The sequence below is a fragment of the Branchiostoma floridae genome, chromosome 10 (genome assembly GCF_000003815.2).
Source record: "Branchiostoma floridae strain S238N-H82 chromosome 10, Bfl_VNyyK, whole genome shotgun sequence".
NCBI lineage: Eukaryota > Metazoa > Chordata > Leptocardii > Amphioxiformes > Branchiostomatidae > Branchiostoma > Branchiostoma floridae.
Window position 1 is genome coordinate 17,362,849 of NC_049988.1, and position 15,000 is coordinate 17,377,848.

The 15,000-nt window shown below is 40.5% G+C and overlaps 1 protein-coding gene across 1 annotated transcript in view; it reads left to right on the forward strand.

Moving 5' to 3' along the window:
- Nucleotides 1–47: 47 nt before the first annotated feature.
- LOC118424995 (ubiquitin carboxyl-terminal hydrolase 40-like) overlaps nucleotides 48–15,000 on the forward strand; it is a 26,034-nt gene continuing 11,081 nt past the window's right edge. Inside the window, exons 1-20 of the mRNA XM_035833809.1 lie at nucleotides 48–327; nucleotides 1,648–1,715; nucleotides 3,283–3,396; nucleotides 4,503–4,628; nucleotides 5,045–5,083; nucleotides 5,331–5,477; nucleotides 6,427–6,570; nucleotides 7,101–7,153; nucleotides 8,038–8,150; nucleotides 8,498–8,598; nucleotides 9,390–9,458; nucleotides 10,528–10,799; nucleotides 11,199–11,267; nucleotides 11,331–11,417; nucleotides 11,757–11,843; nucleotides 12,207–12,361; nucleotides 13,232–13,313; nucleotides 13,507–13,678; nucleotides 14,190–14,277; nucleotides 14,554–14,627. Of these exons, the coding sequence (XP_035689702.1) occupies nucleotides 129–327; nucleotides 1,648–1,715; nucleotides 3,283–3,396; nucleotides 4,503–4,628; nucleotides 5,045–5,083; nucleotides 5,331–5,477; nucleotides 6,427–6,570; nucleotides 7,101–7,153; nucleotides 8,038–8,150; nucleotides 8,498–8,598; nucleotides 9,390–9,458; nucleotides 10,528–10,799; nucleotides 11,199–11,267; nucleotides 11,331–11,417; nucleotides 11,757–11,843; nucleotides 12,207–12,361; nucleotides 13,232–13,313; nucleotides 13,507–13,678; nucleotides 14,190–14,277; nucleotides 14,554–14,627 (2,259 nt within the window). The 5' untranslated portion in view covers nucleotides 48–128. The remainder of the gene's footprint in view (nucleotides 328–1,647; nucleotides 1,716–3,282; nucleotides 3,397–4,502; nucleotides 4,629–5,044; nucleotides 5,084–5,330; nucleotides 5,478–6,426; nucleotides 6,571–7,100; nucleotides 7,154–8,037; nucleotides 8,151–8,497; nucleotides 8,599–9,389; nucleotides 9,459–10,527; nucleotides 10,800–11,198; nucleotides 11,268–11,330; nucleotides 11,418–11,756; nucleotides 11,844–12,206; nucleotides 12,362–13,231; nucleotides 13,314–13,506; nucleotides 13,679–14,189; nucleotides 14,278–14,553; nucleotides 14,628–15,000) is intronic.

Sequence of the window (15,000 nt, forward strand, 5' to 3'; positions counted from 1 at the left end):
AGTCCTCCTGCTCTCACCTATCATACGACACTTCTCGCACGGGACGACGGGATACGAACATGGTTGTCCAGTACCTCGCAGATGTGCTAACTTGGTCGATTTGAAGTTCCCTCTGCCTTTTTACCGACATGTTCGGCAGCCTGTTTGAAGACGAAGACGCGGGAGGTTTGGCAGAATCCCCGGGACCCCCGGGAGCCCGAAAATGTGGTCCCAAGCCGCCCCCATCACCCAGGGGAGTGACGGGACTGTGTGGTATCCGGAACCAAGGGGCGACCTGCTACCTGAACTCCCTGTTGCAGACTTTGTTGTTTACTCCGGAATTCCGAGGTAAACTTTGGCCGAGTCTTTACTAACTTGTCTTTCACTTTCACATTCTAGAAAATAAGGTCGTATTTATGGTTAATATCTAATGTATATTGTACAGAAAGCGTTGACTGTTGAAATATGCTATCTTGTGACTTGAATACAACAAAGAAATCTCTTTTTATTTGGGCCAGTATAATAGATATGATTTACATTTAAACTTAAGCTTTTCCTCTTGTGCAGAAAGTGTTGAAATATGCTGTCCCGTGACCTGAATTTGATAACAAAGAAATGTCTTTTTATTTGGGACAGTATAATAGATATGATTTAGATTTTTAAAAATTTAAGTTTTTCTTGTAGCACTGGCTTCTGTACATCAGTCATAAGCTGATAAGATATATTGAATGCCATAGTTTTGGGATGTCGCAGGTATAAAGTTGAAATTTTAAAGTTAGATTAAGGACATTTTATTATTTTATTTAGATTATAAGGTCCTTGGACAAATGAAGTCATTTTATTGTAACATTAAGTTTTATATGTTGGTATTGTGGAAGAGCATAGGCATCCTATCCTAAGGACTTTCCAGTAGCATGCACGTCAGGTCAAATCAAACTCAGTTTCTACAGAGAAAAGAAGAGGGTGTGCCTAAATACCACAAACGACCACAAACGACTCGGAAATACCACAAACGACCACAAACGACTCTAATATGCAGTGTTTATGGGTCAAAGACCTTGTGTGGCGCTCTGGAGACATTGTTTACACATTTATGAATTTAAAAAACGCAACAAGTCCTGCGTATTCGCCAGTTATTTCGAGTTAGTCCGCCGGTTTCAAGATCGAAGCGATTCTTGGCCGCCATGAATGCCATTGAGGCTGAAAAACACTTAGTATACAAGTTTTATAAGTTGACAATGATAGAATAGTGCCATGCTATAATCTATGAACCAACAGCGTCCATAGTTTTATCGTCCTGTCGTCTATGGAGCCGTGGAAGGTATCGAGAACTTCCCCATGTAGACTCCTAGCACGGGCAATCCAACATGGCGGCCGAGAATCGCTTCGATCTTGAAACCGGCGGACTAACTTGAAATAACTGGTGAATACGCAGGACTTGCTGCGTTTTTTAAATTTATAAATGTGTAAACAATGTCTCCAGAGCGGCACACAAGGTCTTTGACCCATATACACTGCATATTGGAGTCGTTTGTGGTCGTTTGTGGTATTTCCGAGTCGTTTGTGGTCGTTTGTGGTATTTAGGCAGACCGAAAAGAAGAAGGTTAAGTGGAAAATTCTTTATAATACCACAGTGACTGTGCTTAATTCTTTCTCCTCAACTTCCAGAATCGCTGTTCCAGCTGGGTCCAGAGGAGCTCGGTAGTCTTGCAGACAAGGACAAACCAGGGGCAAAGGTTAATGTCATTTCCTACAGAAAGTTTTTGGCATTACCTCAAGGAAGAACCCTCTTCAGTCAGTCATATCAACTTTCATCATATATTTAATGCTGTATTGCAGTTAGAGGTCAAATTTTTCAAATCAAGAAAAGATTTATTCCTTTAAAACATATAATCAAATTTGCCTATAGCATGGGTCGACCCACTGGACAGAGCCGCATGGAAGGGGGGGGGGTGAAGACTAGCTGCCCCTGCATCAGGGATCCCAGCAGCAGTATAATCAAGCAATGGATACTACTACTACTACATGTAGGTTAACCCTCTCAGCACGAGAAGCCACTATCGTGGCTTTCCCATAGGACACGAGAAGCCACGATCGTGGCTTCAGGTTTAATTCCGGCGGGAAATTCAAACTGACTACTGTGAAATGGGAAATTTGGCAGAGTCTGCCAATCAGGATGCTTGTATCTTTGACCAACCAGAAGGGATGTAGCATTTGAGCCCTGTTTCTGAGGCCTCCAGCCTGTGTTTTGGCTTCAGTTTTCTACAGGTTTATTTAGTAAATTTAGCAGAAATGGAGACAATTTGGTGGATAATTTTGTTGGTGGCTTACAGGAGTGATGACAGGGAAATCCTTGAGGGACAGCAAGGCAACACCCAGCTGTTTTTGTTGAGATCAAATGAGCTGATATCACTGTGTCTAATGAGTTCTACATGCATGCTTCCTTGTTGTTTTTCTTGGGCATGAGGAGGACCAGGTCAGGTCAGAAAGGTCACTGGTCTCAATTGACATTTTAGATACTCTGATACCTGTTTCTCTACCCAAGTCATAAGTAATAGGATTTATTTGACTCCCTGATATGTGGAGAACATCCAGAAAAATAATTTGCCATTTAGCACAAGGCATATTCATTATTTCAATAGTACAACTACAGGTGTGGGGAGGGGGGCACAACTGTTTATTGGGGTGAACATTTGTTTATCAACACTGAACTTATTTGAAATCATGCTTTGATTTTTAGTTTTTGGTCATTCTAACAGCATACCAGCATATGTATAATTGAGTATTTCTACATAGTTTTATGATAAATGACACAAAAAACTCAGTCCCTAGCCAAATGTTTTCTTTTGTGAAGCTTTTTTTGAGAGTGTTGCAAATGTGTTTTTGAGTGGTTTCCATGACGATTGCTGTCCTCAGATTGATGGTATGATATTTATTTTGCTTGTTTTGGAAAGGCCATTATGAGAGCTTTCCAGCAATATATAGTTTTCCTAGTCTACTCCTTACATAACAGCTGTAATAATAATACACAAAAAGTACTAATTGACACCTGTATAGACTGAAATTATATGTCGTATATGGTATACAGGAAAAATTTTTATGACGTGTTGAGAGGGTTAAGTTGTTAGTATAGCCAGTTAGTTCTTATGCAGCAGAGCTCTGTTATGCAGTAGTCTAGAGGTTTGGCTATATCAAATTGTAGTTCTCCGTATATTAAAAAAAAAGCACCTCTTATGAATAGGAGGGAGAGAAACTTTAAAAGCTATGATTGTGAAATGTTTGAACTATGACCTTTGTCCCCAGGTGAGAGTCATACCCATCCAGCTACAGAGACTGTTTGCCAAGCTGCTATTGGTCGATCAGGAGGCCTACAGCACCACTGAACTCACCGACAGTTTCGGATGGACTAATAGTGAGGTGCGTGACAAACATGTCACAGAATGTCATATTTGAATGTTTCGCAAGACATGTAACAGTTGTATCTACAGCTGACTAGTGTAAAAATTAAGAGTGGTCAAAGAAAGGAAATTACCTGTGGCTGGAATACAAATGCAAATGCATCTTATTAGTATGTTATGATATATTCAACAATCTTGTTGAATCCCAATCTTTACCGTATTGTAGTATTATTACACTACTCAGAACATAAGTAATTTTTTCAAGTTCATCTATTTTTTGAAGTATTTGTTTGCAGACTGATTCCACAAGATTCCTCCCACCTTTGTTTGAATGCCTAACAAAAGCTTGAGACATTGGAAAAATCATGTAAAACTGCAACAGGTGGTGTCATTTCTTTATCATTGATCAACGCTTGGGACTTGGGAGTAACGTCCCTGCCTCAAGCACTCTTAAGTTCAATATCACCTATATCTCTAACCGAGCTGTCTCCAGCTTTAAATTTTTGTCCGTCTCACTCATTGTTTGGGAGCCAGTTGTTGATTTTCCCGGTTAAACATACTATTTTAAGCTTGATGAAAATTAATTTTCAATAGTTTCTTGACTGTTAAGATTTTTGGAATGGATGGGTTAATTTTTTTTCCGTCTTGAGATAAGATTTCCGTTCTGGGACGGAGGGACGGGTCCTGGAGACAGCCCTAATCTCTAACACAGCTTCCATTGGCACACTTAAGGTTAATTGAAGGCAGGGCTCTAGCCAGCGTCCGTTTTTCCGTCAATTGATGGAAATTTGCTGCATGTGACAGAAAATTTTTTAAACCAATCCATCAACCTTGACTGACGAAAATTAACGATGGAAGCTACAGGCGGCTTGGGGATGCTGTCCATGGCCATAAAAGCCACACACTGTTTGTCTTGCTATTGTTAAAATTGTTGTTAGTTAGTGTGTCAGCGTCCTTTCGCATACGATAATCTCATTAAAAAACCATTTTTCAAGGTCTCAGCCCAGTCTCTCTAACTCCTGGAATAGTGTTTTCGCGACAATGGGAATTGGCTGACGGAAAAAAAATTTGAGCTGGCTAGAGCCCTGAGTTGAAGGTGATGCTTATCTGTATGTATTTGTGCAGGAGCTCCAACAACATGATGTGCAGGAGTTAAACCGTATCCTGTTCAGTGCTATAGAGAGCTCCCTTGTTGGGACATCAGGGCAAGAACTTATCGCTAACCTGTACCACGGCACATTAGTCAACCAGGTAAAGTTCTCGTTGACTCATCTTCATCCAAAATATAATGCAGTTATTGCTTCACCCCGATGGAGTATCTTTCTTTGTGTGTGTGTGTCTGTCTGTGTGTTTCTGCAGGTGTTGTGTGCCTGTGTGTGTGTGTATCTGTGTGTATGTGTATCTGTGTGTGTGTATGTGTGTTAGTTTGTGTGTGTATGTATGTGTATGACTGTATTTTCTGTGCTTTGAAAATGTCCCTATTGATTAAGAAAAACTCAGTTTCAGTGTACAATATTTTATCATTACCTTATTATTTGGCCACAAAGTTTCTTCCTCTGTGCATAAGTACCTCCTACTAATTGGTATTCTTACAGTATATTCATCAGTGCTGAATATAATTTTCAGTGATGATCTTTGATTTCTGTTCTATTCGTTTTTCCATCCAGATCATCTGTGGTGTGTGTGGAAGGATCAGCAAACGTGAGGTAGGTTTTGTTTTACATTTCAGACTTGTGTGAGTTTTCGAATGGCATGGTTTGCAAATTGGTAAACGATAGGTCAAGGTAGTCCAGTAGCCTTTGAAATTTGATGCCATAGAGGCAGTGGATTGTTATCTTGTTATTGTGTCTCAGGCACTGTATTGGAAGGTGGAGCCAATCCCTCTCCTGCCACCACCTTTTACCATTCTTTTATTAACTGACCTCCGCTACTATTGTCTTCCTGAAAAAACAGGAAGACTTCCAGGACCTGACTGTTGCTGTAGCAAGCTACCCCTCACTACAGCATGTCCTGACCGACCAGTATGTGGAAATGGAGAAACTTGAAGGCAAAAATCAGTACAGATGTGAGCAGTGCAACAAGCTCGTTAATGCAAGAAAGGTATCACTAAATTATAACCATGTAACTAAAAAGTATATACAATTATCATTATACCTTGTCCCCCATTCTGGTAAATAAGACAGTTAAGTTCATAGTCTTTTGTTAAATTTAAACGATTGTAAGAACTGTACGGGCATTAAACCGTTTAGGTATTGAAATCAGTGCATTGCAAAAATCCAACATACTCTACATGTATCTATAACAGTACTGATGACTTGACCATATAGCTAGATTTTACATAAAATCCCACCAAGAAAGATTTTCAAGTTTGCTAAATCGATGTTTTTGAAGCTGGTTACTACGGGTAATGAAGGTCTGCATCTTAGCATACCTTTTGCCAGATATGATATGTTAAAAAAACAGTGCTAGTCCACACTTAAAAGTTAAATACTGTTTTATAGTCTGTTTAAAACACATCATTACTAAATGGTAATGTTGATAATTGCTAACTTTAGCCTTGGTGTGTATAAATCATTGCCAAGTATGTCATGTTTTCATGTTAAGGTTGTTATTTTAAGACTAAAAACCAACTTAATTCAGCCAGTTTTACAGCAAGGTATATCAGGCTGTAATGTTGTTTTAGCACATCTATGTATGTAACTATGTATATGTATGAATGTACCATAAACCATTCTGTACAGTTTACATGTATATGATAACATTTTTTTGTTATTGTCCCAGAGCATAGGGGTGACTTTTGCAAGCCAATTGTTCTAGTTCCCAGAGTAACGTTTTCAAGACGAGCTGTTGAGTAGTAGAAGTAGTTACAGTTACTGTAATAGTAAAGTGTTTTACCATATATATGTAACGTTATATATGTATATGTATGAATAGACCATAAAGCATTTTATATGTATATGATACCAATATTTCTCCCCCGATGATATATCAATCACAGTTAATTTTCCAAACGTTTTGTGTGATTATATCTTTTTTCTCCCCCTCCCAGGGTGCCAGACTGAAGAAGCTGCCCCCAGTCCTGTCCTTCTCCCTCCTCAGGTTCAGCTATGACTATGTCAAGTGGGAGAGGTACAAGGAGACCGGCAAGTTCACTTTCCCGAAGGAACTCGACATGGCTGCCTTCTGTCAAGACGTAAGGATACAAACTCATTGTTTATTACTTTCTTTATGATATATTTTTCATTGTCTGTTTACTTTACTTGTCCTGTGTGTTATGTTGTTTTGTATAGCTATATGTGGTATGTAGTAGTAGTAGTAGTAGTAGTATCCATTATAATATGTCACCCCATAATAGGCGGTGTAACCCCAATGGTGCTGTATAACACCGTATGTCTCTTTAAAACAACTTACAATACATGGTAATCGGCAACCACAGCAAGAAAAGCTGTTACAGTTACTGTAATATAATGTTGCAATGTCAAGCTAATTGTGGATCATAGTAAACTCAATGCAACCTTAATAGTATTACATTTATTCAGATAACCAGATATTGACAATATTGTCAAAAATATTTGAAATTTGGTATAAAACCAAGTAGTGTCAGTTAATACTTTATCATATTCATAGGTAATTTTCTAGCTCACAAATTGTATAAATTTGGAAATTTACTTCTCTTTATATAGGCTATGATAAGATGTAACAGTTTTCATGTTTTATTTACAGGCAGACCAAGAGACAGACACAGTGTATGAGCTGTTTTCAGTGGTCATCCACAAGTAAGTTTGCGAAGATTGAACATAGTTTTCTTATAAACACAACATTATTTTTCTGCTATACAAATATTTCAACAGTCTGTCTACTGTCTTTGCCAGTGTGAAATAAACTTTTGCTATACTTTTGACAAAAATTTACACATACACACGTCTAAAGTTCAATTAGCTTGGGGAAGCTTTCGAGATGAACTCGGTCTCTTTGTCAACCCGGAGATCTCATCTTGTGGGTATCCTTGTCACATGACAGCCGATGGACATTGTCACGTGACAAGACACAGTCATACACAGGTCTGAGATAGTGTCGCTCACTGTCCCTGTTCAATGTGCTCTTCTGTCAACGAATCTGGATGGCCTCCCTCACACCCCTTGCGAACCAGTCCAGATCCTGATCAAGAACTTTAACATTGTCCCAGTCTATCTTGTGCTGTTTCTTGCCGACAAGTTCTACCACAGGCGATGACACACTGCTGGGTCTCTTGTGTTCCTGCAGACGGGCTCGTAGTGGTCTCTCTCAACTTTTGCTATGCTGTCTGAGCAGAGTAAACTTTGTCCTTGCAGTTCAATCTAAACCCATCCTCCTACGCAGGGACATCCAACAGCCAAACCGCCTGTCTGGATGTACCCTGCTCTTTCAACCATCACCCGTAGGTCCTGACTGCCAAGCTTATAAATATTAATGAGCTTACCCTTATATATGCGAGACCCCTTTTGAAAACTGAAAGGCCTACATGTATTCTCTGATTGGCTGACAGCTGGTTTGGGGGGGGACGTCCACAGGAACTAAGAGTGATGGTTGAAAGAGCAGGGTACATCCAGACAGGCGGTTGTTGGATGTCCCTGCGTAGGAGGATGACTAAACTTGGATATTGTTTTTGGCGACCCCTCAGGGGCAGTGCCCATGGAGGTCACTACCACGCCTACATCCGAGACGTGGATGGACTGGGGGTCTGGATCCCTCCAGAGGAGCAGGCAGTTGCCATTCCTACTGATCCTACTACAGGTAACAACAGATGATGGAGAAACTTTGAACATGTTCCAAATCCATTTCAGCTCTATTTTTCATCATAAGAGGCTCCCTGATTTACTATGAATACCTGCGATTAACGCAGGTATGCTCTTATGACCTCATCGTAGCATGCGCTATAATCTTTGTGACCACAGCTTTATGTATTTAAAACATTGCTTCCGATTCTTCCTTGACTTACGACGTACTGCGCTTATACCGCGCATAAAACCTCCATCGCAAGAAATCGTATGTGCTTTGTGACCGGGGCTTAAGTGAACCACAGGTTGTATACAAATACAATGTATTGTAACAGTAACAAAGCTCTTTTTCACCCATACCAGGGAAGGTAGACTACATCGAGGTCAGTAACCCCACCCAGCTGCTGAAGGCCATACTGCAGCAGGAGGGGGAGGGGGGCACCACCGTGGACAAGCTCAGTCAGGTAGGGAGAAACTTGCTATAAATTCTATTATGTCATACCTTGGCCGCAAAAATGTTCGATACACGTGTTTGGACCTTGTGATAACTTTCTGTATCACACAGGTTCTAAGTTGTATCACACGGGCTTCCTCCGAGTAAATCAAAACTATTTCGAACTATTGCTGTTGTTACAATCTTTTGTTCGAGGACACAACATTTTCTCAACTCCTGGTGCATTGCGCATCGAAACATGTGTTTTCCCAGGTGGATATGACATAAATAAAATACAACACGGTGTATTCCGCATCACCCTCGGTCCCAGCCCTCCCGCGGGTCGGATTCGGGCTGGTACCTCAGGTGATACAGAATACACGTGTTGTATTCTATACTTATAGTAGAAAAGTATAGAACTCTGCTTGTTATGTTTTCTCTGGTAGGGAAAACATTGTTGTTGCTGGTGTGTTCTTTTTCTTTATTCTTTGGATGGATAATAGCTGTTATTGTAAATGGTGAGCATTTTTCTTACTCGTTCACAAAACTATAGGGCAAGCCTAATGAAGATGTAGTATTGTGTGCAATATTAGCTTGATATAAGGCTATGGGGAAAAACATTCTGCATTTTGCTAGAAATGTTACCTTTCTAGTTTAAGCTTGAGAATTCTGAAAATCCATGAAAATATCTGTAGTCTGACTTTGAAATGCTTCTTTAAAATTGCTAGCAAACATATTTTTCATGCATTTCCTCCTGTGCTTTCTTATTAGGTTTATTGGTATTGAACTGCACTGTTGTAAGATGAATTTGATATTTTTCAGGCACTTATGGCACAAACCGGAGTGTCGTGGAACAAGCGCTTCAAAAAACAGTATGGACCGATCACAAGGGTACGTACAAAAGACCAGCATAATGCAGTTTTATATTTATTCTTACTTTAACAGCAGAATTGCTAGTTGTACTTTTTGCTGTTTTTCAAACTAAACAACCATGAAATGTAGATGATGAAGAAAGGAAGAGCACTGGAACCTAAAGATATATTTTCAATGTGTACTGAAACTTAGATGCTTTTATTGGTCACATATTGTAGTTGGAGTTGCAGGTGACTGTCATGTCTGCAGTACTGCTTGTTTGTACTAGGGGGCATTGCAGTACTGGTATTGAAGGAAAAACTTGCAACTGGAACTCATATTGCATATTACTCTTTTACATACTATTAAACAGACTTTAAAGCCACCTTTTGATAAGTTGGTAAACAATCGTAAAATTTTACATCTTTACCTCTTTCCTCGCAGTTTCTCAAGAAATATGACAACATGATTTGTCATTTTGATAACTTGTTAAACATAATCTTTTAAGTCAAGTCATAGACTTGATCTACGAGGGGCGGTCAATAAGTAATGCCCCTGACCCACTTCCAGTCGTCTGATCTAGATGTGTAATGATTCATATCTTTATAGGTAATGTTGCAAAAAACAGCTCTGAACTAATTGTGGTTTCGGATTTACCGGTGTTTGAACTGAGTCAGGTGCAAAATGGACCAGGTGTGAAATGGAACCAGTTGAGTGTCGCGCAGTGATCCGGTTTTTGTATTTGAAAGGACGCACACCAAAGAAGACTTTTGATGAAATGAAAGAAACTTATGGTGATGATGCTCCATCATATGACCTTGTAAAACGCTGGCATCCTGAATTCAAACATGGCCGGAAGTCTGTGGAAACAGCTCCCAGACCTGATCGTCCCTCTTCTGCCATTGATGAGGCATCTGTTGGAGGACCAACCTGGGGTGTCCTACAAAAACGGTGTCCAGAGCTGCATCAAACGATGGGAGAAATGCATAACTCTGTTTGGTTACTATGAAGAGAAAGACTAATAACTGTGCCGAGTTTCATTAATCTCCTGCTGTGGAAAATGGGTCAGGGGCATTACTTGTTGACCGCCCCTCGTATTTCCTTGCAGTTCCTCAAGAAATATGACGACATCTTCGAGCTCAACCCTGTTGTGAACTGGGTGTCGCTCAAGGAGCCGACCATCCCTGCAAATGGACCCGACACAGCAGCGACAAACACAGTACCAAACAGCTCTGCAAGTGGAGACAGTTGTGAGAAGGAAGAGACATCATTAACACAGGAATGTAGCTGTCAGGCAACAGAAGGAAAGTGCAATTGTGGAGAAAGTGTGGAGACTAGAACAGCTGCAGTGAAGAATGCAACACAGAATGATGCAATAAGGTGATGCAATTTTGTTATCTGTAGGTCATCTTTTCTTCCTATTGACTATGATCAAAGTGCCCAGTGGAGATAGAATAGTTTAAGATCATTTTAGAGTGATTATATGAAGTTTGAATCATTCAAAAATTGGAACATCTTGGCTTTGCATATTTTTCATAATTTTTGCAATAGTTTTATCAAATTTTACAATACATTATTACAACTTTTTTTTTTTGTTTTTTAAACACAGAAAAATATGCTAGTATGGTGAAGTAAATTTCAGTATCGTACCAATTGTCTTATCCAGAACATTCCGGTTTTAATACTCTAATAATGCATTGGGTGCCCTTAGTTGACCTGATCCCTTGAAAGTATTCGTAACCACGTATATGTCTGTTTGTCTTTATATTGTGTTGACAGACCTGGTCCCTCAGAAGTATCAAACTTTTGGTTTGACTTTAACGACTCTCGTGTGCGCCCCATCCCGGAGTCACCCAGTACCAGGGGAAGGATATTTGTTGATATTTGTTTGTTTGTTTGTTTGTTTGACAGGCCTGGTCCCTCGGATGTGTCAAACTTTTGGTTTGACTTCAACGACTCTCGTGTGCGTCCCATCCCGGAGTCGGAGATAGACACCCAGTACCAGGGGAAGGATATTTGTTGATATTTGTTTGTTTATTTGTTTGTTTGATAGGCCTGGTCCCTCGGATGTGTTGAACTTTTGGTTTGACTTTAACGACTCTCGTGTGCGTCCCATCCCGGAGTCGGAGATAGACACCCAGTACCAGGGGAAGGATATTTGTTGATATTTGTTTGTTTATTTGTTTGTTTGATAGGCCTGGTCCCTCGGATGTGTTGAACTTTTGGTTTGACTTTAACGACTCGCGTGTGCGTCCAATCCGGGAGTCGAAGATCGACACCCAGTACCAGGGGAAGGATATTTGTTGATATTTGTTTGTTTGTTTGTTTATTTTACAGGCCTGGTCCCTCGGATGTGTCAAACTTCTGGTTTGACTTTAACGACTCTCGCGTGCGCCCCATCCCGGAGTCGGAGATAGACACCCAGTACCAGGGGAAGGATATTTGTTGATATTTGTTTGTTTGTTTGTTTATTTTACAGGCCTGGTCCCTCGGATGTGTTGAACTGCTGGTTTGACTTCAACGACTCTCGTGTGCCCCATCCCTGAGTCGGAGATAGACACACAGTACCAGGGGAAAGAGAGTGCCTACATGCTGTTGGACATGTTGATAACCTTATATTTGTTTGTTTGTTGTTTATTTGACAGACCTGGTCCCTCGGAAGTGTTGAACTGTTGGTTTGACTTTAACGACTCTCTTGTGCGCCCCATCCCGGAGTCAGAGATAGACACCCAGTACCAGGGGAAGGATATTTGTTGATATTTGTTTGTTTGCTTGTTTATTTGACAGACCTGGTCCCTCGGATGTGTCAAACTTCTGGTTTGACTTTAACGACTCTCGTGTGCGCCCAATCTCGGAGTCGGAGATAGACACCCAGTACCAGGGGAAGGAGAGTGCCTACATGCTGTTTTACAGGAGAAAGTCACTCACAAGACCACAGGAAGGTTGGGGCTGTAAATTTTTCAGTTTTTTTTCACATTGTCCGCTCTACTGCAAAATATGTGGTTCCAATATATTACTACTTGTGCTTGTCAAAAAGAGCTAGGGGAATTTCCCTGGTACAATGAATCTTTAAAAACTTACACTGTAGAACGTCTACCTTTTCTCTGTCATCACCATTTTTCAGTGAGCTAAACTGGATCGATATCGCTTTAATTTTTCACAGTTCTGGATTAGGAAATAATTACTATTAGTAACTAGATAAAGCTTGTATTATCATCAAAAAGTCTAAAAGTAATCTCTAACAAGCTTTCCATATCACACAAATGTATGATCATACACAGAAACATTTTCAAAGCTAATAGTTATTGTTAGTACTAGTTATTGTTAGTTAGTAATAGTTATTGTTAGTACTTGGGGGACCGCGTGGCACGATCGGGAGCGCGTTGGTCTCAGGCCCGAGAGGTCCCGGGTTCAAATCCGCTTGCCGTGTCACCGATCTTGTGCCCTTGGGAAAGGCACTTTACACGACTTTCCTCACCTAACTCAGGTGTAAATGAGTACATAGCTGCGGCTAGTGGCAGTGACAGGCCTTTGTGGCTGTGAAAGGCCATAGGGGCATGTTCGGGCATGACGCACCCGCCATGACACACGAGTCAGGGGTAGGAGGAACCCCTTGCATCCTTGGTCGGAAGTCCTCCTAGGAGACGGAAACTCCAAACAACAAACCTCTGTGGATCTGCCGCTACCAGCCCAAAGCTGCCTAGGCAGATCCGTGTAATGAGTTGTATCATTGGCAAATAAATAGTACTAGTAACAGGTTTCAATGTGTTACATTTGTGGTACATATTTTGTACATTTTTATTTTCTCACAGCCAAAGGTCTTCCCACCTATGGCATGCAGGCCTGGCAGTTGGCAGAAGTCATTGAAGAAAATTCCAGGCTCCAAAAAGAAAGGTTGGTGCGTTCATGTCTACTAAGCTATACATGTATGTGCCAGCATTTGGCCCATAACCCAGAGGTCCATTTGCTCTCGGAAAAGGCAGTTTTCACTCACTTCACTCAAGTGAAAATGAGTACCTAACTATGGTTTGTGTGTGCACACTTTTTGCTAATAAACCAGACATCATCATGAAATATGTTCCCACAGGGAGGAGTATGAGATGATCATTAACACCATCAGTATAGACGTCCTGGTGTCCCACGAGTACATGTACCAGGGTGGAGCCCTGCAGACCCTCCCCGGTTGCCATAGCAACGTCATGAGACTGACGCTCGACAGGAGGAAAAGCTTGGGAGAGCTTAAGGTGTCTATTCAAGAGGTGTGTATGGGTCAGGGACTGACTTTAACTAATGCCATGTTAATTAGATTTTGATTATATGGATTATATTCATGCATGCATCAATTTTCTGCTGTTTCAAAAAAAAAAGTTTTCAACCATGCTATAAATCGTAAAATGAGAAATATATGCCGTAGATTACAGAAAATATTGGAAAATGTATATCAATGTCAAAGAATGCCAAGGTCAGGTTAGAAATTCTAAGGTACTTTTACATAATGTTTTGTCTAACTCTCTATGTTGTGATCCAAACATAGCTTTATTCGTCAAAAATGTACAATAAAGGTCTTCATTCATTATAACCAGGTGTCCAGTATACACTACATTGAATTTTGTGAATTTTTTTCTGCACTCCATAAATAGTGTCATCAGGTTGGTAAAGTACTCAATGACATATAGTAAGGTTCTTCAAAACACGACCAGAATTGTACTCACTTCCAACGTTTCAATGTCTGTCAGACACCATCAATTTTTTTCTGCACTGTTGCCACAGATGTTAGGAAGTCTGTGGGCCGGACCTATGTGCCTTCACATCGCCAAACAGCTGCCTGCAGGTCTGCACCTGTACGACTGTGTGTCAGGTAAGATTTTGTTAGGCTTGTGTACCTAATACCTGTATCTGTACCCATACAATGTACTTGTGCTTGTACCTGTTCCTTTGTTGGTAAAATTGTTTACATTGTAGGTACATGTCTTGACTTAAATCATCACATTCTTGTGTACCTAAATGTACCTGAACCTGAACTACAAATGTATCGTTATCGTTTCAAGTTTGACAATCTTACACTTGAATATTAAGGAAAGATTCTTCAATATACAAAGGCTTTGAACCTCTCACTCGTTCTTCCATATTTCAGACGATGATAGCAGAAGAGTCCAGGATGCTGGTATAGCCGAGGGAACCCAACTGTTTGTATGGGATGGACATCAGGTGACAGTAACTCTCTCTATATACGTGTATAGGCAACAGTGCATTATATTGAAATCTTGACAATAAAAATTGCCCATTACTAGTTTTCTAGAATGACTGTGAATTTTATTGGACAGATTTTTGTCGGACCCGAAATTTGTCTCCATAGTCACAAGCCTTAAGTGTCTTGTACAAGCCCACCATGTGCATATTGTGACAGTTACCACCCCTTGTCCTGATCCCTTGTTGCAGAGACAACCACATCATGGTTTTTGATGACCAAAAAAAAAAATGAAGCATGACCCCCACTGGGACAGTCTACGGTAATGTGGGTGAAAACGTTGTGGTGGAAATGTTTTTCTTCCCCTCTTATATACCTGTCTCCATTCTGTTT